At 40.1% G+C, this 23,224-nt stretch overlaps 1 protein-coding gene and 1 pseudogene across 4 annotated transcripts in view; one reads left to right on the top strand and one right to left on the bottom strand.

The window, feature by feature from the left end:
• The window catches only part of LOC118242660 (B-cell receptor CD22-like), a 127,915-nt pseudogene that overhangs the window by 90,506 nt on the left and 14,185 nt on the right, over nt 1-23,224 (top strand). The window lies entirely within an intron of this gene.
• Nucleotides 266-8,155, bottom strand: LOC145651936 (CMRF35-like molecule 6). 3 transcript variants are annotated; one of them, XM_081700782.1, is made up of 6 exons: nt 8,012-8,155; nt 7,494-7,823; nt 3,220-3,296; nt 2,680-2,789; nt 2,182-2,228; nt 1,711-1,871 (listed from the first exon to the last, which is right to left on the bottom strand). In XM_081700782.1, the coding sequence occupies exons 1-6, from the start codon at nt 8,049-8,051 to the stop codon at nt 1,852-1,854; spliced, it is 624 nt and encodes a 207-aa protein (XP_081556908.1). In that variant the 5' UTR covers nt 8,052-8,155; the 3' UTR covers nt 1,711-1,851. The 3 variants fall into 3 exon arrangements, with proteins under 3 accessions (XP_081556906.1, XP_081556907.1, XP_081556908.1); XM_081700780.1 differs by lacking the exon at nt 3,220-3,296 and having other exon boundaries at nt 266-1,871; nt 2,680-2,787; XM_081700781.1 differs by lacking the exons at nt 2,680-2,789; nt 3,220-3,296 and having other exon boundaries at nt 266-1,871.

The following is a 23,224-nucleotide window of genomic DNA, read 5'->3' as shown; positions in this document are numbered from 1 at the left end:
GACTGGGACCTAGAACCGACCCAGACAAACAGAACACAGACAGAGTTATTCCCCTGGCTTCAGAGGACAGTAGTTGCCTGCAGTGTTTGATTACAATTGATACTTGACTGTAAAATGTTTGGAATTGCTATTTAGAATTGCTTGGAGTAAACTATTTGTTATTATGTGGTTTTCCAATGTTTTTTTTTTTTTAAGTTTCTTTCTTAGACTGTCATTTTTTGCTTTCTGATATGTGAAAATAAAAGGTCCAAAACCAAAACAAAGCTTTAGTGCACTTCATTTTAATGTGTAAAAATCCTCAGGAAATTTAAATGAATATCTAATATATACAGTCTTAACACATCACCAGAAAAACAATGGAATGCAAATAGGAGGAACAAAACTAACCTGAAAATTACAGCACAGTATGAGAAGAATAATGATAGGGATACACTAACATGAAAATGTAGGGCCTGATGGGATATTCAGCATAAACATGTTTAATGCAATGCTCATGTGAAAAAAAGTTTATAAAATTACATTTAAACAGGGGTGTATCTTGCTTTATCCTCTAGGTGGCAGTACAGACTCACTGTCACAAATGTACACTGTCATCCCTTTTTTAGCTACTTATCCTACAGCTAGAATAGGAGAGATATTCAAGTGAATCCTTATATAATGCTACTAATCATGAAAAAAAAAACACTTAAAATAAACATGCATCTCTCACCTAACCATGTACATAAAGTAGTTTATCCCTCCCATCACTTGAGCAATTCATGTATGTACTCAATCATCAGTGATCATACCATACATGAACAGAGGGTTGCTAGCTCAACATTGCACAAATCTAGATTAAAAAGATCCTTTTGGTGAAAACATTGTGATTTCTTTCTTGAAGGTCTCCTTGGTAAGAGCATCATTAGATCTATCTGCATTCTTATAGAACTTCACTGTAGAATAAGAGGCAGCATCAGCAGACGTCCCTCCTGACTGCTGAACAATCAAAACAGAAATGTGGGTAACCGAGCAATGCAGTAAATGTCCGGAGAGTGATGGTTGTAAAGCAGTAGCATAAACAGAATGTGAGAAATCATAGAGGGTTGTGGGTAACTATTGTAGTCCTCAAATAGGCTGCAATCCATATGGAATTCCTATATGTACCTAGTTAATGTAAATCATATGTTGAATTTAAGTCAAGTCCCACCACAGTCAAGTTGCTACTGTTGGGCCCATGAGCAAGGCCCATAACCCTCAATTACTCAATCATAATTGTAAGTCACTTTGGATAAAAGTGTCAGCTAAATGCTATAAATGCAAAACCATTCAGCCAACAGCTTAAATTAGAGAAAACAAAACAGATAGATAGATAGATAGATAGATAGATAGATAGATAGATAGATAGATAGATAGATAGATAGATAGATAGATGGTGAGATAGTAAGGGATACACTTACTATCATAAAACAAATAAACAATGAATTTACAATAAAAACATATAGCTCTAACCGACCCACTTCCTAGGTCATGATTGACAGTAGCATAGTCACATGAGTCCTCCTCCTTCTTACAGGTCTCCGTGGTAATGAAATGTTTATAACGATCAAGTTTTCTTATGGAACGTCATCGCTGCATAAGTGAGTCCTTCAGCAGATGTTCTTACCAACTGTGCCTCCTACTGAGTAATCAGATGGAGTTGTGGGTAATTGAGCTGTGGAGTAAATGTCCATATCATGGGTGCATGATGGTGGCTGAGCTAAAGCATAAACAGTTTGTGAGGGATAAGAGGGCTTGGTGGGTAGACCAACAGTAGAGTAGACTGTAGAAGCTCCAGTGTCAGAATGGCTTCTGGTGTCTTTAGTCTCCTCATAGTCACAGACAGAAAGTGAAACCTGAAAGCATAAACAATACATCAATAATTATGACAATAAAAGCTACGGTCTGCCAGTTGTGTTAAAAGATAGTTAGTAAACTTACTAAAATTTTGTTCATTATATGTGTTTCAGGAGTGTCTGTGTGTGTATTTTGTGCATCTGTGAACGTGCAAAAAGCTAGAAGGTAGTTTTTCACCATTAAAAGCCATGTCATGTTAGCAAGTTAATAGGAAGGAAGCTTACTTTATCTTTTTTGTACATGTGACGTAAGAAAAAAGTCCTCTGTAGAAATGGGTGAACATACATGTGTCATACAGTCATGACTCACCCCCTGGTTGTGTGAGGAGTCTTGAAGGGACTGCCGTTTGGATGATGCTGAGAAAGAATTTTGACATTGATGCAAACATTACAACAAAAACATCAAAGCCAGCTGTGAAGGTCAAAAACTTGATATTTTGACTCCATCGTCTTTTCTTCATTTGGTTTGTGCATGCATGCTCATTTTTAGTCAGCAGGGGCACCATCAGACTGCACTCTTACACCCTCTGGCATCAAATCAACCCTGTTCCTCTTTAATGAATGTGGTTAATCTACAACACAGATATATGTAGTATTCATATCTGAACATGGAGATCTGCACATGTGCTGTCCTTTACAAACCTGCTTAAATGTCCATGTGTAAAACCAATAACATAACTTAACATTGGAATTTGTTATGACCGTAACGTACAAACAGTTGAACATGTGGTAAATATTTTGGTGAATCTAATTTTCAGAATGAACATAAATATGCAAACATGTGCACAAGAGTGTGTGTGCATGTTACTTTGCTTCTTGCTTCTCTTTCTGATAGACCCAATGAGGTATGAAATTCCCTTCAGAACCAGCATGAGAAACACAGACACAAGACTGATCATAGTGAAAGTTGAAATTCCTGTAGAGGAAGCAGAGTCATAATCACTGAGCCAGTCACATTGAATCTTTATCCTGGTCATACACATGGGATATGGTTGGTATGGTGTCCTTTGGACTGATGCATGATAATGACTCTGGGGATGAGTCTTAAACTGGAACATCTGGACATACACAACCACAAGAGTGACAGATTAACTGAGTCCATGATGTGATTGGTATTGTGATTATGATTGTTGACAGTCACAAAAGGAACATTATTTAACACCTATTCTTGTGTTTTTGTATCAGAGGAAGCCGCTGTGGTTTCAGATGTTGTGTGTGCAGTTGCGCTTAAGGATGAGGATGATGAAGGTGCTGAAGGTGCTGTCACTTGTGGTTCTGTTAATTGAGATGAAGAGATTAGTGGTTAAACATTCAGTTGCAAAGGAAAAAAAAAAGTGTTATCCTCCCTCCTGTTCCATGTGCGCAGTGCAGTCCTCAAGGGCTGTGGTTTCTGGTTGAGAGTACACTGTGTGTCACTGGTTGTTGCTTCTCACCAGGGTGTTGATTGGGTATAAAAAAAGAATGTTGATTGTAAATTGTCCTTGGGTCTGAGAAAGGCAAGTGTATGTGTAAATAATAATAATAATAATAATAATAATAATAATAATAATAATAATAATGACTGTTGTCATCAGCAGTAGATGTCTGTCTTTTGCTCAAACATACTTCATGTATGTACATTAATTAGCTCATAGTCAGCCATTTAATAAATTCCCACATTTGTCTGATATATACTGACTGCTTTTCTCTAAGAAATTGAACCATCATTCACTGTTAAAAATCCTAATACGGGCTTTTTTTCTGTTCCTCATTTAAAACACTATTAATATGATATTCACTTTCCTATTTAAACACATTTTTTAGCATTGATGTTGTGGGCAGAATATTTAGCCTCCTGAAAGAAAGTCTGCAATACTGAACATGTTATGTACTAATCAGTTACTCAGGAAGATCTGTGTGATATAGATCTTGTATCAAGTGATCAGATTCCCAGTCTGATTCAGCTCCACAGCAGTATGTACACCAGTATGTACCAGAAGCAGTCAGTTTTCATATGATCACACTGTGAATATTTGATTTGTTCAGTCATCATATAGGGATATATGTCCTTCATTTATCCATCATCCACTTTCTTTGTCAGAGTACGTGGAACAGAGACAGATTGCAGGAAACAGGTGTAGGTAATCCAGAGATGTAATCAATAAGCAAGCAGAGGTCACAATCCAGGTAGTAGTAGTCAAATATACAAGAACCAATACAGGGACAGGTAAGAGGGCAAAAAGTGAGACCAAAGGCATGTATTGATAAACCAGAAGACCATAATAATAAACAACAAGTCTGCAAATCATGTCCCTCAGCACGTCATTGATAAATGTCTGAAACACAGAAAGGGTGTTAGCGAGGCCATAAGGCATAACCTGGTGTCCAGAATTGATAATGACGGCCATCTTCCATTCATCCCCCTTCCGGATTCTGACTAGGTTATATGCACTCCTTAAATCCAGCATGTTTAAGTACCTGGCTCTCATTTGTTCCAGGACTGAAGGCAGAAGTGGTAATGGATAGGAATACTTTATCTTGACATCATTGACTCCTTATGATCTATGCAAGTATGTAGACCTCCATCCTTGGAAATAAAAAAAATACAAAATTCTGCAGCTGCTAGGGTTTTGGTAGGATGAATATATCCCTGTGCTAATGCGTCAGTGATATAGTCCTCCATGGCTTTATTTTCTGCAGTAGATAGGATACGGACATACTCAAGGGGGCACACCCCCTTCCACTAAATATATGGAGCAGTCATGTGGTGGAGTCAATCAAGGCTTGAATTACAACACATCCCTCATACAGATGGTCTTGGAACAAGCTGGAAAGATGTGTTACTCACCGCCTTGGTGTGCGAGGATTCCTTGGCTTCTGTCCTGCATCTATTGGGACTAATATGGCAATCACATAAAACATGCCCTGACTCTCCACAAAACAAATACATCCCGAGCGTCTTCTCTCATAGGAGCTGAGATGGTTGTAATCAGTAATGAAGGAACACACACAGAAGGGGGAGGGTCCAACTAGAGGTTTTATTTCCTAGAGGTTTTATTTTGGTTACGGGGCAGGTAGGAACCATAGGCAGAGGTAGTAGGGCTTGGAGTTTTCCCAGACAGATAGGAGGAATTAGGCGGATAATTGTGGTCAGTTCAGCCCGAGGTCAAAAACGCAAGGCAGAGTCCAGAAGGTGTCCAGGGGTCAGGCAGGAGATGAGGGCTGTAACACAGGCAGGATTTGGAAACCAGGAAGACCAACACTTACATGGAAGGCTCGGTATGCAAAATGAAAATGGCAATACTTCGCAAAGTGTGTGTGCTGGAGGGGAGCTTAAATAGAGAGGTAGTAATGAAGATAATTGTCATCAGGTGTGTAAAGAGTACTCTGGTAAACCAGATCAGAGATGTCGGTAGTAAGGTAGGTGTGGCTGTGACTGGATGAGCATGGTTCCTGGAGTTCGTGAACCAGCTTGCGTTTCTTCCATCTCGGCTGGTGGAGATTAGCTCTTCAATCAACTTGGACTTGTCTCGGCATGCTAATTCCATAATGTGTTCAGCATTAAGTCCCTGCCAATGTGCAGTAATCAGTGCTACCTCATTGCACCCTCTACTCGCAGCCAGAGTTTCAGGGCATAATCTACAGCAGAACAGGAACCTTGCTTCAACCTTGAACCTTGCTTCAAATTAAACAGTATCTCTCTACTTGCTTTGATTTCCATGGGGTGATCAAAAACAGCATGAACTTAAATAGTGACAAGGTTACAATCTCTTGTTATTTCTCCACCTTTCGTCCATACTGCGTTAGCCCACTCCAAAGCATTATAATCAAAGATATGCTGTACAGGGTCTGTACAGGGAGGCTGTTGGGAAAAATATAGGAAGCCTTGCAGCAAAAAACCTTTACACCCTGCTGGGTTTCCATCATATTTATCCAGCAGATCCAGATGAAAGGGAGAGACATTAGAGGTCAGTGAAGGAAGTGTAACAACACTGGGAGTTCTCACCTTCCAGGAAGTTAAAGGTGCTAGACAATGTTTTTATCTCAGTTACGAAAGGAACTAAAGCTGTAATATGCTGTTTCTGCCAGGTGAGTTCCTCTACCATGTTGCCCAGTGAATCCAGACGCTGGTGGAGCTGATTGAGCAACTGGCCTTGAGCGGCTAACGTACAGTACCTGATGACTCCACATGTAGGCAAGGTCTTCTGTCTGAGTTGGTGCAACAGAGACGGAGTCGATTCCAGGAAAACAGGTGGAGTTTAATTGTACAGGGGTAATCCAGAGACATAGTCAAGCAGAGGTCACAATCCAGGTAGCAGTAGACAAATATACAAGAACCAATACAGAGGCAGGTAAGAGGTCAAAAACCAGGAGGACAACATAATATTAACAAAGACAACAACTCGCAAACAATATTTCACAATCACTGAATGAATAGGAAGGTTTATATATGGAAAAAGAGAGACAAGTGACACTAATAAGCGGGGGACTGGCAACACACAAGAGGTTCATGGGTATTGTAGTCCATGGTAGGTTGTGTCCTTGTGGAAGGTTTGACACTTTTAGAAGTACAGCTGTGTCTACTCTTTTGCAGAGAAACTTGGGGTCACTACTGTGGGATTCTGGGTATTTGCAACTGATGTTTCCAGTTACTCCTATTTAGCCAGTCTTATTGATTGCCAGATCTGTACTATAGAAAGTCTATTATAAACATTCAGATCACAACATGTGCATTTATTAATACTCCTGTTGTGATTCTAGCATTTACCTTGCTAATAAATGCTAATACATGTAAATATCTGGCATGTTTATCTCATCTAAGCTTAGTCTTATACCATTTCATATGACCAAGACTTTTAGGATGTAGGATTGAGAGATCAGATCTGCTTCAGACTTGCTTCCCTTACTGCTACTGGTCAGCACTGCTGCCTCACTGCTCCAGTGTCCTGGGTTTAAATCCTGGCCTGGCCACTGTCTGTGTGGACTTTGACCATTCTAGCTGTGCCTGTGTGGGTTTCCTACGGGATTCTTCTCCTATTCCAAAGATGTGTTGATGTGTTGATTTGTGATTTGTAATTGATTTGTTTCTCTGGCTGTGTGTGTGTGTGTCCTTTGATAGACTTGTGTCCTGTCCAGGGTTGGTTCCTGTCGTGTGTCCTATGCTGCTGGAATATGCTCTGACATGCTTTTTACCTTCTGTTATGTTCACCTTCACTCCAGTGTTGTAGGTTTGTAGTTTCAGTGTCATTTACACTCTGATAAACACTCCGATAGCTCTCTGATAAACACACTAAAGAATCCTGCACTTTTGTTATCTGGAACTGCGAATCTGTCCTTATGAGTCTAGTCACTGTTTGGGTTTGTTGTTATTTGATCTAAACACCACTGATCCTTGCCAGTCTTTCAGAAAGATTTCGGTTTGGATTTGTATTCATCCTCAAATCTGCACTTGATGGTGACTCTTCCCCCTGCATATACAGTCACTACTTTAGAGGCCACACCCCCTGCTAAAGACACATTGACATCACACTGTTATAATGAGTCCTGTATGAGAGCTTGGACTTTCACCCTCCCTGAAGTTGGTAATAAATCGTGCTGGAAGAGGTAGTATGATGAAGAGGAGCAGTAATGAGGAACACTCACCTGCCTTTACCTTCAGTTTCACTGGTGTGTGCATGTCTTCCTTTGCCTTGTCTGTTATATCCACTCCACACTGGTAGGTTCCAGAATCCTTCACAGTGAGGTTTCTCATTACCACCCAGAAGACTTTAGCATTGGTATCATCATACAGAGAAAATCTGTCTTCATGCACCCATGTGTGTTTAGATTCTGTTATTATTTGGTAACTGCATGTTGTTTCTTCACTCTTGCAGAAATATTTCTTGTTTGTTTCATATCCTTCCTCATATTTGCATTTGATTCTGACTCCTCCTCCTGAATTTGCTGTCACTTGACTCGTGGACTCTTCTATCACTGAAATACATGCCAAACATGTAAGCAGAGTCTTCCTTTGTTTGTAAAATCTTTACATTGGCTTTATTAATTATTATCTAGATTACTACACAACTGATGTCATGAAACTGCGAGAATCTTCCTCTAAATTAACAGCCCAGCCAACCCTTCATTTGATACTGCTGGGATTTAGAAGTGTCTGTTCTTACCTGAGATCAGGTAGAGGATGAAGAGGAGGAGGATCTTCATTGTAAGTTCAGGATCACAGATATCCAGACCAGCTCCACTCCACTCCAGACAGATATCAGAGGTTGTGTAGCTCAGTGCTTGGTCTCTTTATCTGCACTGTGTTTCACCCACATATTAACTAGTTTATGATAGGATGCCCATGTCCTCTTCTGACCCAGAGAGAGACAGCGAGAGATCTGCATGTCCAAGTTGTATGATATAATTGTATCTGAGCCAAGTTGCGAAGGAAGTGATCTCCAATGAGTTCAAAACATTTAAGTGAACAAACAGATGTTTTGGCTTCATGGGCTAAAGATGCTTCCTGACTTATTTCACTGCTTTCTCCAAGTCCCTCTTACTTGATAAGGTTAACCAGCAATTATCACACTTGTGTATGTTTCCTTCTGTTTCAGTTATTTTCCAGTTCATTCACTGTTACATGTACATATCTAACCTCACACCTTAATAACTTGATTTATGTACAGCTCCAACTACAAGCTACCAGTCTTGTTCCAGAAAGAGCTATTCTTTAAGACCTGGTCAAGGTCAGACTGAATTGAGAAAAGGTGTGTGTGTGTGTGTGTGTGTGTGTGTGTGTGTGTGTGTGTGTGTGTGTGTGTGTGTGTGTGTGTGTGTGTGTGTGCAAACGCAACAAGGGGGAAAAATGTTCAAACTTTTCAACAACTTTTGCCTCCCAGTATATTTTTATTGGTTTGCAATATTAAGATATGCTGCATTTTTATATACAGAGGGAAACACATACATATATAAAGGAATGTATATATATGTATAAAGTGATGAGACAGCGTACACTTGACACCAAGTCTGTACTGCTATCTAGAGGACAAAGCAAGATAAACAATTATGCATCAATTGAAATGTAATTTTGTAAAGGTTTTTTTTTTGTATGAGCTTTGCATTAAGCATGTTAATGTGAATATCTGACCAGGACCAAAATTTTTATGTTCCTATCATTATTGCATTCCTATCATTATTCTTCTATTTGTTAGACTGCTCATATTAGTTAACTTATTCAAACTTCCAGAGGATTTGTACACATTAAAATCAAGTATGCAGAAGCCTTGCTTTGTTTTTTGTTTTTTTATACTTTCTATTTTCAGATTTCTAACAACAATTTACAGTCTATGTAAGAAACTGAAAGCGGTGTTATTATTACTAATGACAAGCACATGACACCTGTCCAGGTAGACATTGCACAAATCTAGATAAAAAGATCCTTCTGATGAAAACATTGTGATTTCTTTCTTAAAGGTCTCCTTGGTAACAGCATCTTTAGATCTATCTGCATTCTTATAGAACTTCACTGTAGCATAAGCTGCAGCTTCAGCAGACATCCCTGCTGACTGCTGAGCAATCAAGATAGAAATGTGGGTAAACGAGCAATGCAGTAAATGTCCTGAGAGAGATGGTTATAGAGCAGTAGCATAAACAGAATGTGAGAAATCATAGAGGGTTGTGGGTAACTACTGCTGTCTTCAAATTAGTCTTCAATCCATATGGAAGTCCTGTGTGCAACCAGTGTGTAAAGAACATATCAAGCCAAACTGTAAATGTATGTCGCATCTGTAAACAATGGTGGTGATTGTTTATGAGAACCACAAAACCATTGTTAATGTGGATCAACCACTCTCCCACCATCTTAACTTAGAGAAAATAAAACACTTGAGTCAAAGGGAGAGTTATACACTTTCATAAACAATCAATAAATGCATTTTCAGTAAAAACATACAACTCTAACTTAACCACTTCCTGGGTCATGATTGACAGTAGCATAGTCGCATAAGTTTTTCTCCTTCTTAAAGGTCTCCGTGGTAACAACATGTTCATATATGATATCAGAGTTCCTGTAGCTCACACTGCCTGGGCTGTGTCTTCATCTGATTATTAAACAAAAAGTGGAGATGAATTTCCCTTTTTCATGACAGAGAGGCAGCGGAAACATGTCAAGTCAACTGTAAAATCTTATAGTAAAATATTTTCAAATAACTAACAAATTTAATGGCATTAGTTAAAGCTGTCTGATATCAGTATGAATTTTTTAAAGGAATCTAACAAAGGATACTTCCATTATTGCAGAAATATTTGTTGTTTGTTTCATGTCCTTCCTCATATTTGCATTTGATCCTGACTCCTCCTCCTGAATATGCTGTCACTTCATTGGTGGACTCTCCTGTCACTGAGATATATGACAAACAACTATGTAAGCAAAGCCTTATTTTGTTACTGCTAATACCGTTGATTATTTTGATGTATATTTCCAGATGTTTATTTACTGATATTTTTATTTTGTTTTCCATCTGCTGTCTCTTTTCACTTCCCCAGACTGTGTAGGTGTAGTTCAGTCCTAACCCGAAAGATTGAGTGAGACACCTGCTTCTTTTTCTGACTCTAAAGTGCAGATTTCCCAGGTCTAAAATGATTTGCATGGTTATCAGTTTGTTTTGTTCTCCATACCTTTTTTCAGATTACATATGATGTTCATACACAGGCTAAAACAGCACAGAGACACAGCAGGGGATCACAGTGAGGGAGTGAGTTTGGGAACCTTCAAGGTAGTGGCATATTCTGTTAAAGACTTCTTTTAAATAAATGGCAACCTACTTAAATGCAGATTTCACAGGTACACACATGCAACCAGTCTATTCACACTGAATAGGTCGGCGACATGAAACTGTTTAATCTAGTTTATTTATGTATACTTCATGCTCTTTTCTGCACTTAGTGACTCGACCCCACATATGCAGTTATTTCTCACAAGGCCTGAATTCATAAGTCTTAAGTTTCCAGAATGATCATTATTCTAGTTTTCTGGCTCTTCTATCCTGGGGAGGGACTTTCACACAAACCAATAAAAGTAATGATGGAATAAAGGTATAAAAAGTAAAGCTTATTCCATCTCCAGATCTATGGGGTGCTTGTGCACATGTTGCATGTGTACGTGTGCACGTGTGTGTGTGTGTGTGTGTGTGTGTGTGTGTGTGTATGCGCACGTGTGTATTTGTGTGTGTACATGTGTGTGTGTGTGTGTGTGTGTGTGTGTGTGTGTGTGTGTGTGTGTGTGTGTGTGTGTGTGTATGTGCACATGTGTGTATGTGTGTGCATGTCTGTGTGTGTGTATATGTGCACATGTGTGTATGTGTGCGTGTTCTATTGGCTGGGTGCCAACCGAATTGTGACACATTGATGCATGTTCTAAATCAGAACTGCACACTACTGAACTGAATTGGTCAGAGGCTTTCAGACAATATGGTAAATGGTACCCTCTGAAATGCTATTGGTTGAAATACTACAAGTTCTTTTCTTTTAACTTAACCTCTTTCTTTCTGTAGCCATAGAGAACCAGACAGTGGAAAGAAGTCATTTGCAGTTTAAGTGTTTCTTGTCATTTCAATCTGGAACACCTGCTTCCCCTTCACCCTGAGGGGCAGGTCTGCAGACCTCCCAGCGGTGTGACTCGTGTTCTCAGTGTTCAAAATCCAGTGACTCTAACTATTTTAAATGAGCTTCTGTAACACTTGATTATTATTGTTGTTCTTGTTGTCTTTGATATATATAATTTATAATTATACATGTACCTGCCTGAGTGAAAATGTATTCAATCAACAATATCATAGACCTGGGCATGAGAGACAGGAAGCTCTTTAAAATCAGTAAACCACAGTACCTGACAATGTGGTTGAGACATTTGTGTTGCCACAGTGACACATGCTAGGCCTCTCTGTGACCTGTAGTGTTGGTCTGGGAGTTGTTTATTTCTCACAAGCACAAACTCTACGACTCAGAAAAGCTAAGGGAAACATATATACACTATAGATATTTTTATAAAGAAAATCATTGTTTTATTATTGTGATTTGGTAATTAAATATTGTGAATGCAAAATCCCTTGCAATACTAGTTAACCTTTAATGGCACTTGGTTCCCTGCTTCATTTAAACCTAAATCAGTTATGTTTGTTGGGTCCCATGAATTGCATAACTCTTTGCAGAATCCATGGAACCATAAACATCTGAGGTTGGTGATTAATTACTGGACTAATCAATATTGTGGATGTCGATGTTAATATATCAATGATCAGTGATATATTGTTCAGCTGTGCCATACATAATAAGATATATTACTATAGGATGAAGAAATTGCTTTGATGGTTAATTTTTAAGCATTACTCAGGGTGTGAGCTGGAAAAAACAAACAAACAGATAAAGTGGTGACATGAGAGGTGACATGATGTTTATGTAAGTCACAAGAATAAAAGAGAGACGCAAATCACGTGTTATGAAGGGAGGACATCAGAGACAACCTACCTGACTGTGTGGACCCAGTATGTACTGATGTACTGACGCAGAGAGTTGGAGTGGAGTAGCTGAAGTGGATGATGGTACTGTTATCAGAATCTGAGGGAAGGAAACGGTGACAGACTAAAATCTGTGGCAACAACTCATATTGTCTGTCCATACATAAACCAGTCTTTGTTGTAATGAGGAATCTTGTGTAATACTGTGATATACTCCACTTTGGTAGCTTGAATTGTGCATTTTAAAATTGAAAATCTGATTTGGTTACAACATATTCATAATTAGCTAATTTGTGTGTGTGTGCGTGCGTGTGTGTGTGTGTGTGTGTTTGCTGGCTTATATACCAGGACTTTTTTTGTGTCAGCAGCTACATCATAATGTAGTTTCATCATTAATTTACATTTGTTTGTTTCTCTTAGGACTATTATTATTATTATTATTATTATTATTGTTATCTGCTCAACACTCACCCTCTTTAACCTCTAACAGAATATCTTTGTAGTGGTCATGAAATCTCCCCTCTATCCCACACCAGTATTTTCCTCCATCCTCTGATCTCTGATATCACAGTGAAGACTCTGGCTGCTGTGTCATCATTCAGAGAGAATTTCTTATCTTTTGCAGATTCAGAATTAACAGGGATGTCTTTAATTTGCAAAGTATAACACTTCATGCGGGTTTCGTACCAAGACTTATACGGGCATCTGATCTGAACTGAATGCTCTGTATATCCAGTTACCGTAGTTACAGCACCAGTTCCAGCTGCAAAATAAATCATTGTGTTAGTAATGTACAGTAAATGTAAAAAATTCATTGTTATGAACATCCACAGCACTACGAGACTCAGAGATCTGAATCTAGAGACAGCCTGCAACACCACTATATCAGCCTGCTGTATTAGCTGATCTTTACCTGAAATAATAATGTGCTGAACATGTCTGATTGATAAACTGAGCAGTAAATGGACAACTCATCTGGAAATAGACTGGACAAGACGAGTAGAAGTGTGCACATGTTGAACTGGTTGTTTTGTGAGGAGTTCTGTGAGGACTGTGCCTCACTATTTATCAATGGACATCAAAGAGCCTTGTCAAACCTCACTGTCATTCCCCCTCTCTCACTGAACCTGTGTTGTATCTCTTTTCTCTTGTTTCTTTCCCTTGATCTCTATCTGTGTCTTTGTTGAAGACATTTGTATTTAAACATAATTTTAAGGATGAAGTGAAATCTCTATTGTAATCACATCAACAACACATTGTTTATGTCTTAAAGTGTAGGAAAGTTGAAACAGGGGCTTACAGGTTTCCTTACAGACATAATGTATTGGATAATTTGCTTGCACAGCTGTTGAAAAATCTCTGTCTAAAAAGTCCTTCTATAGGAACCTTGTGTACTTCACTTCAGGTTTGAATCCCTGTACATCTTTTACTAGAGTACACTGCAATTACTCCCTGAAACCTCTTCTTGTGCTCAAAGAGATGTTGTAGTTCACTCTTAAACAATTACATTATTTAATATCTTCCCAAAGAGCATCACACACCACTTCCTGTGGCCTGTCACTCTTTCAGTGTGAGCTGCTACTCTTTGGTCTACTGCATGCTCCAGAAGCTTGAACAAACACAACATATTAACATTAGAAATGGAAGTGTTTTATGGGCCTTAATTCTCGGGCATTATGTGGAGGATTCTGGATCTGGGTCCTAAATTCCTCCTCACACATGACTGAGCTTGGCTGAATTCTGAGTACAGGGAAGCATTTGCATTGTCTGGGGCAGTGTTGCTATGGCAATGGATGGGGAAATGTGCACAGTCCCACACTTTCTTGCAATTTGTGCAAAACTAGCATGCTTAGTGGTGTATAACTGTTTCAGTGTGAGCTGCTTCCCTTTGGTCTACTCTGCTCGAGAAGCTTCAACAAACACTGAACACATTAACTATTATTAATGTGAGGGATTCTGTATCAGGGTCCTAAATGCTGCTTCACACACAGGTCAATATTTAGTCAACTGCTCTGCCTATGATAGTTCCTTTAGAATGGAGTTCATCTGTTTTATTAATTATATATTAATCAATGAACATAATGAATGTAAACAGGACAATGTAAGTAATTGCATGGTGACAACAGATGATGAAACAGTCCTGTGTTGCCACTGTATTTCATACATATCAGTTTCAAAGAATCACTGGATGATTAGTAGAAATGAACATTTTGTTTTTCTGTTTTGTTGAACATTACATTAGAATACACCACAAGAGCACAGGAGTGTGCAGCACTGATTAAAAGTTCAATTCTCATTTTATGTTGTCAATATTCAGACTTCCACATCTTACATAATTGTATGTGATTTTTAATGTGTTTTTGTATTAACTTTTTTTGTGGCATTACAGATGCTGACACATTTTTCCTTAAAAGTGAACATTATTTTCCCATTTAACATTTAATTATAGTTAAGTATGACTGGATGATGTTACATCCATTAAGTATTCTCTGTGATCTTAACTAGTGAATGTTTATTGAAGAAAGCTTAAACATTGTAGCTAACTGTTTTACAGCTTGCTTACTTTTGATGTTAAAAGTTCATAATGCTGATTTTGTTTTGTTGCTGCTATTTGTGTGTGTATTATTTGTGTTGAACTTGTCATTGTTTGATATAGTACTTTTGCTATTTTGCATTCCTTCTAGGTACTAACATCAGTTCCTGTATCTAGCAGTGTTACGATCCTGTCTAGGCTGCGAGGTCGTAACAAGGAAAAAGAAATGTAAACGACTCAGAATGTAAGTTGTAAAAAGTGAACAGCAACAAAACAAACAGAAGCACAAATGGAAGTCTCCTTTTTGGTGTATTTCACAGTGGATATTAATTACAAACAATCTTACTGGAGCAATGTCTTCAGGAGTGACCTAGGCCAAAACAATACACAAAACTTTAACATTGAGCGGTAAGGAAGTGGACGCATGTGCGGAGAGGAGAGAGCTTTATTGGGGACAAGTCCAAAATCAGAGTCATTAATGCAGTCCAGGATCATAGAGCCGACACGGATAGCACGAGGAAACATGATTAAACAAAACAAACACACGAAGGCACACGGGAAAGCAGGCTATAACTAAGGCAAGGGAAACACGAAGGCTAGGATAAACACAAAGGCATGGAGTACAAAGAAACAACCATCAAACATTCAAACAGTCAAACATTAATTCAAAATGAAACACACAAAATGAAACAGCCACAGTCAAGGCACACAACAGGGTTTAAATACATGAACTAGAAACGAGGGACAGGTGTACGCAATCAAACAACGTGAGGACAAAACGAAACTATGGAACGGAACCAAACACAAAGACATGGAAAACACGGAACACGGAAGATGGAAGGGACTGATCGTGACAAAACCCCACACTAATGAAAGAAAAATACACACTAAATAATCCTAACAAACAAAAGAAACATACAACAGACTTTCCTAACTGGAAAAACCCACACCAAACAAAAATGGCACTCACTCCCTACCACCAGTGTCCAACACCAAATAGCAAACAAACAATATTTACACTCTTTATACAATAAATGTATATATAAAACTGCTACCGAAGCAGGAGGGGTAAAGCCAAAGAGTAGGAGCAGTTGTCTTGAAAAGCCGGCGAGGAATGTTGGCGGAGTCTCAAACGGAGGGAAATACTGGCAGTGAACCTGGAACAAACACACACAAACACACACACACACACACACACACACACACACACACACACACACACACACACACACACACACACAAATATCTTACAAGCAGTATCCTAGTTTAATGGCATTTTTTATTTTAAGCTACTTTACAGGCTAGTATACATTATATGATCTGATGACAAAGCATTTTTGTAATTTGTCCAATAAATAACATAAATGTAAATGGAACAGCATTCTATCAGAGGTAGAAAACACCAAGGCATGCTTTCTAGCTGTAAGGTGTGAACCATCAGCCTCATTTTAACTCTAATAATTTTATCCTCTGACAAAAGTAATGGTTTGGGGTTTTTTAATGATTTATGTTTCTCCATTGTATAAATACATAAGCACCAGAGATATTTGTGATATGTGCAGTGTTTAGGGGGAGCAGATGTGAGAGACTTTATGTATACCATTTGATCTGGACTGTGGCTATAACACTCACAAACACAAAGCAGGCAGTTAATGCTTTGTCATCACAGTGCACAGACAATTTTTGTTTTAATTGCTGATCTAAGGTCAGTTGTGTGAGATCACATATGTTTCATGGTCATGTTTACATAATTGTCAGGTAGCTTTTCCCTGGAACAGTGCTATACAAATAAAAGCTGTAGTGTACAGCAATGTAGAAGCTAAACACTGTGAATTGGTAAGTGTGGATAACATCTGAAATTTGCTGGGCTGAAAAACTGAAAGTCCTTTTCTCTAACTGTTAACCTCCTTTCTTTGTAGTTACATTTACCCAGAAAGACAAGACAGAAACATTTCTGGTTTTACTGTTTATTGGTTTCTTTGTATTGTTTATACTAATGAACATTTCATTAATATTTATTTAACTAATGACAAAAACACAATGCAAATGTAATCAACTGAAAGAGAACAATAAATTAAATGCATTCACAAATAATCACTTGGGGCTTGTTTCACTGGAAGCTCCCTCACTGGCATGGCAAATGGAAAAATTTGTTGGTTATAGGAAACTATATTACTGCATGGTGGCCATACGTAGAACCTCCCGGTTCTTTGTGCCACTGGACAGTGGTGTAGACAACCTGTGATTCCCCTAAGAAGGGAGTGCTGTCATTGGCTATGAGAGGGAGCTGCCCAAAGTCGATAGAAATATATTGAAGAGAAAGTGACCATGATAAAGTGGAAGGTGACTCAGGATGCAGGTCTCGGCACTCTGCATAGGAGCGTGGGTCCCCTGCAGGAGTCCTAAGGGGCAAGATCTGGGGATTTGAGGAAGTGTGCTGTGTGGTGTTATGGTGTCTGCTCTCTGATTGGTTGAACATCCAGTGTTTGTGGGGAACATTTCATCATAGAAACAGGTGTCCTGAAAGGTTTGAAAGATAGACTGAGCACAATAAAGTGTGTTTGTGTGTGTGTGTGTGTGTGTGTGTGTGTGTGTGTGTGTGTGTGTGTGTGTGTGTGTGTGTGTGTGTGTGTGTGTGTGTGTTGAATTATACTTCTAATTATATTGAATTATACTACTCTTTGTGGGGTATTTCCACACGCAACTTGTATATTTCACACGTGACCCTAATCTCAGTAGTACCACAGTAATAACCCCACACAAAACACACACACAAAAACAGACACACATGAATGCACACAAAATGTGCAAAAATTCACACAGGCCCACAAATGCACATACAAACACCCCTACACCCATACCTACACCCACACCCACACCTACACCCACACCCACACCTACACCCACACACATATTGGAAGTTCTTGCCCACTCACCCTGATGGTTTCAGCATTATTCCCAGATTGTTTGGAAGCTTTCGAAATAAGTTTTTAAAACTTTTAATCATAATGTATTCAAATATGATGCACAAAAAAGTGTGTGTGTGTGTGTGTGTGTGTGTGTGTGTGTGTGTGTGTGTGTGTGTGTGTGTGTTATAAAGTACCTATTGCTCTTTTGGCATTGTTCTTCTGAATCATCGCAAACATGGCACTCACGATCCAATCACACCTGCAGCCAGGAGGCCTCCGACATATCCAGAATTATCTGCAGCAATTGGTAAACAAGCAGGAGGAGAATATGTGGATATGGTCTTAAAGTGGGACAGACATCCTAGTTACATGTTACAGAGTTTATACATTATAGACCTTAATAAGGTCACACAGACCTTTTTGCTTGCATTCAAAGGCACTATAGATACTGTTATGCATTTGTATGACTTTTTTGAATGGGTTATGTGCATGTTATAAATGCTATAAAACACTCTTCAAATCATCATGCGTTCACTGATCTAGCTCCTGTTTGATATGATTGGCTCATTGCCGAGCCCCTCTTGAGCTGCAATTACGTGCAGCAGACGAGCTTCCGCACGGAGGACTGGCACATTCCTGCTCAGTGCTCCAGGCATTAGATTCCCTATTGATATTACTGACCAGGAAGAGGATTCATACAGCACCTCATCAAGGTTGATATCTGTAAGCATGTTTGCCCCTTCCTCTTAAAACATTAGGACTGCATCCTGTGCATTGAGGTTCACCATGGTAACTGTGACGTGATCTCCCTCTCCTCTCTGTTCCTAACTGCAGGACAGGGAGCCTCACTGCAGAATGGACAGCTTCACTGCAGGATGGAGAGCCTCACTGCAGGATGGAGAGCCTCACTGCAGGATGGACATCCTCACTGCAGGACGGACAGCTTCACTGCAGGATAGACAGCCTCACTGCAGGATGAACAGCTTCACTGCAGGATAGAAAGCCTTACTGCAGGATGGAGAGTTTCAGTGCAGGAAAGCCTAGAAAAGCCATGGAGCAAAAGAGTAGTACAGAGGCTTACATGTGGTAGGCCAAGGTGTGACCGCAGTCTCTCTCCACCCTGTGATGGAAGAGCATGGTGTGGTCTGGCCTAGAGGCACACAAAAACCATTCTCAGCCTCGGTGATAGTTCAGTTTTAGGTGGAAACTGCACACTTATGACTGCATGCTTATTTTTCTTTTCAAAGCAAAGAGGGAAGTGCTCTTTCAAATGACACTTTGAGGCTGAAGACAGGGACATTACTCTTGTATGAATTTAGGCAAGCAAAAGCAGCACTGTAGACTGATGTTTTATAAAATAATAAGCAGTAAGAAATGTATTTATGCATATGATATTCATTAACTCTTTAAGAAGCACGAGCAGGAAATATCCAGTTTCTGCTGTCACTTTCTAAAACAATAGCATAGAGAGAAATTCAGCTTTCTAGCTAATAACATTTTTTTGGCCAACATGAGATAATTTTAATTGAGATTTTCATTTTTAGTCATGTCCAGATGCATTATCCTGGATGGATATAACAATAGCATTTCATTAGATGAAGTTTAGTTCCACACTGATAGAATTAAACTGAATCAAATATAGGCATCTGTTATAGGGAGAGAGTACTGTACTGTACTGAGAGTACTGTGCTGCTAGAGTACTGTACTAAACCAGCACTGTACTCTGAACTGTTCTGGCTGCTACCGGTGACTGCTATGTTCAGGGTAGCATGCCATTGATTCCTATGCACAACTCATTTTACATATGCCCAGTACTGTGTACTGCACTAAATAATTGCACTGTCTACTCATTTTGTATTTGTGCTGTTCTGTATTTATTATTGTTTATTTAATGTTTATTTAATGACATTTTGCACTATATTGGACTGTTTGCACTTGTGTAGCATGTTGTCTGTTGTACTTTTGTTTTGTGTTGCACCATGGTCTTGGAGGAACATTGTCTCATTTTTGTTGTGTACTTGTATATAGCTGAAATGACAATAAAACCTCTTTGAACTTTGAACTTTGAGAGAGCAAGAGAGAGAGAGAGAGAGAGCAAGAGAGAGAGAGAGAGAGAGAGACAGAGAGAGAGAGAGAGAGAGAGAGAGAGACTGACCTGGCAGGAAGTTCTCACCATTGTTTGTGTTGAAGCTTTCTGAACTGGCTGGCATAGGTTGACCTCTGTTAGAACATCTGTTAGCACTTCAAGCGTCTGCCAGTGCCACATCAGTACATACCAGCATCCTCTACACTGACATTCCTGATGGTCACAATGAATTCCCTCTGCTCTCTGTCATCCTCCAGAGAAAACCTTCCATAAGCCGATGAAATTTTATACCTGCTTGGAAGAGTTCCACCCTTTGTTCACGCCTGCCTTAACTGAAGTACTTTGGGTAAGATTCACTTCCTCTGTCATATGAGCAGTGAACAGTGGCATTTCCACCTAGTGGTGCTTTCACTCTGATTCCAGATATCACACTGTGGAGAACTGAGGTGAAAAACTCACACAGACAAGAAACACAGACAAACAGTAAGATGGGCCCACAATCAGACACAGACAGAGAGCGAGGGACGTTGACAATCAGACACAGAGCGACAGTAGCACAAACCCACAAACAGACACAGAGAGATGGAAAATAAATAATCACTAGTCATAATAGTGAAGCTTGTTTTAGTCCCTTTTCTTGAACAGAACCTTTAAGATAATTTGGACAGAGACATGGAAGAGCTCTGATTTCTTTTGGTCAGAAAATGTATTGTCAGCTTTAAAGGAAAATAAAAATCCCATCAAGTTCCTCTGTGATAGTTGGAAGCCTGTACATATGCAACAAAAACTTAAACAAATAAACACATGAAAAGCTCAAATGATGTTGTCATAATTGCACACAGAGAACAAAGCCATGAGTGATGTCAGCAAATGGTTTGAATTCTAAGATTTTAAGCTTTAAGATTTTAACGGTGAAAGATAAAAAACCAAGGAACTCACCACCAAGACGCATCAGACTCGTTGCTGTAATGCTCATGCTGTCTTTTGCACTTTGTCAGTCCAAACTTAGATGAAAATTCCAAGACAACAAAAAAAGGTTAAAAAAAAAAAAAGTGCTTACTTTGCCTTCTTGTGCTGTTCAATTATAATAGTTCAGGTGGAAAAGAATTAAACATCAGCCCTAGCCAGCAGACCTTGAGTTTGTGTGGAACCAAACAAGCCACTCAGTTTTTCTTCCTGCCCCAGCTAGTAGGCTAGAGTTTGTGGGTCTCTTCTCATGTTGTACAAAGTGTGTGTGTGGGCAGGTGCTGTTTTTCATTCTGTGCTGTGACTTTTTACCAAGTCCACGTTTCTGTTTTAGTCAATAATGGCTTGAACTTCTGCTCATACAAACATTCATTCACAGTCTGGTTGCCCGACCCTATTCTATCATCCATTATACAACACTGCTTTTATCATGTGCATTTATCAGTCTATACATACCTGTTAATATGTGTAAAACAAAACTCAGTCCAAACAATTTAGTCATAATTGTTTAATTGCCAAATAAGTCAAACATGAAAGACATGCACATGACTGAGGAAAAATAGAGCAAGCAAAATTTTTTGATCTGCTATATCATGGTTGCATTTATATAAGCAATTTGTTCTACATCTTTACCACAACAGAAGGTTCAAGTTTGAAAACCATGTATTGTTAAGAACCTTCCGAAAGGATTATTACTCAAAAACCATATTACAATAGTGGAGGGCATATGGCACTGAAGAGAATTAACACCTCAAAGTTTGCATCTGGTCATAAGGTATAACTGAATAATTCCAAATTGTAAAACTGATAAATCAATCACCTAACTGATCACTTATAAAACAATAATCTATTTTAAACTCTTATTGTCATGTCTGTCTTGTTACTTTCATGCTGCTTTCCAGGAAACAATCAATCAGTGTTAATCAACCAACCATGCCCCCTCGAACACGATCACCTCCTGGCATATGTTGATCGCCTTATCTATATACACTCTTATCTTCTGTGTTTTAGGCCCAGCTTGTCTGGACCAGAAGCAGCAGCCCCTGGAGCATCTACAAGATCTTGGTGGCATCGATGGACCGGAGAAGCTGCAGAGGATCTCAAAGTCCGCACTCAGTGGTTAGAGAAGAGCAGATGACGAACATTGTATCCCGGTGGGGTCTCCACAGAGCAGGTGGTGAAGGCCTGCTCAATCCGGCCAGGTTCCCCTGGGGGAACCCGGAGGATGGGACCCTCTTTATGGAGAGGGTCCCATTCATACAGAAGGTCCTTTTTGGGGCTCTGCGACTGATGCCGGGGGACCTCATTTGTGCCCAGCGGGAATGGGCCCCTGGGGTTCTACGACGTCACGCTCTCCTCCACGGAGATCTACTGTCAGGTCCTGGAGCAGAAGGTAGAGCTCCATTACCTTGTGGGATGGAAATCAGTGGGTGGTTACCACCCACATTTTCAATCCCCACATGCCCATGGATCTCATCTGCAGGTTACTCAAGAGGTTTAGGTGTGGTGCATCCAGGGGTTGTCCGGGATGATTGTCCGGGACGAGTTGGGAATATGGAATGGGCACTGCCAATTCCAGATGACTTTTAAAGAGGACAGAAAGGGGAGGTTGGTATACCCCCCCGGCCCTCTTTGCCATTGGCTCTAACCGTGGGTATCTCTTTTACAGGGACCAGCCGTTTTTTTTGCCGGGGCCATGGATACAGGATGGAGGACTGCCTGGACATGGGGTGCCTGAACTGCTTCGATCGAGGATATATGGCCCAAGACTGCAAGGGTTCCCGGAGGTGTCGGCGGTGCCAAGGCGAGGGACATCTTGCCCGCTCCTGCCCCACCCAAGGGAGGACTTATGCTGCTGCGGTCACTCAGGGTGGGAGCGGAGGAGCCACGGTCCCCGAGGTGGTCCCTGGGAGTCCTGGACTGGAAGTAGGACCGGGGAATCTGGGGAGGAAGGCAACGACCCTGGGAGAGGGGGAGAGGACGGAGATGACCCCCTCTACAGTCCAGGCTTCCCACAAGCAGAGGAGTGGATCTTCAGAGTCCAGGCAGTCCCAAGTGGCAGAGGAGGTGGCCCCGGCGGCAGTTCAAAAATGGGTGAGGACCGGCTGGAGGACCCCCGGTGACCACCAACAGGTGACTAAGGCGAGGAGGGCCAGCCGGATGGAGGAGGCGGCGTGCAGAGGCCCCCCTACCTCTACCCCCATACAGGAGAGTATGGGGAGTTTCCCGTCTCCCTCCCCCTTAATAATTAATTTGGACTCTACGGAGGATAGTGGGGAGGGAAGTGTGATAAAACCTGGAAGAAGGACTGATGTGTTTTTAAACAATACAGGTTTCTGGGAATTAGTTGGCCTGGGAGATAAATGGGGGGGGGCTCTTGTTTTAGT

Source organism: Electrophorus electricus, chromosome 18, assembly GCF_041902795.1.
Source record: "Electrophorus electricus isolate QZ-2024a chromosome 18, ASM4190279v1, whole genome shotgun sequence".
Classification (NCBI taxonomy): Eukaryota; Metazoa; Chordata; class Actinopteri; order Gymnotiformes; family Gymnotidae; genus Electrophorus; species Electrophorus electricus.
This window is presented reverse-complemented; position numbering and strand designations above follow the sequence as displayed.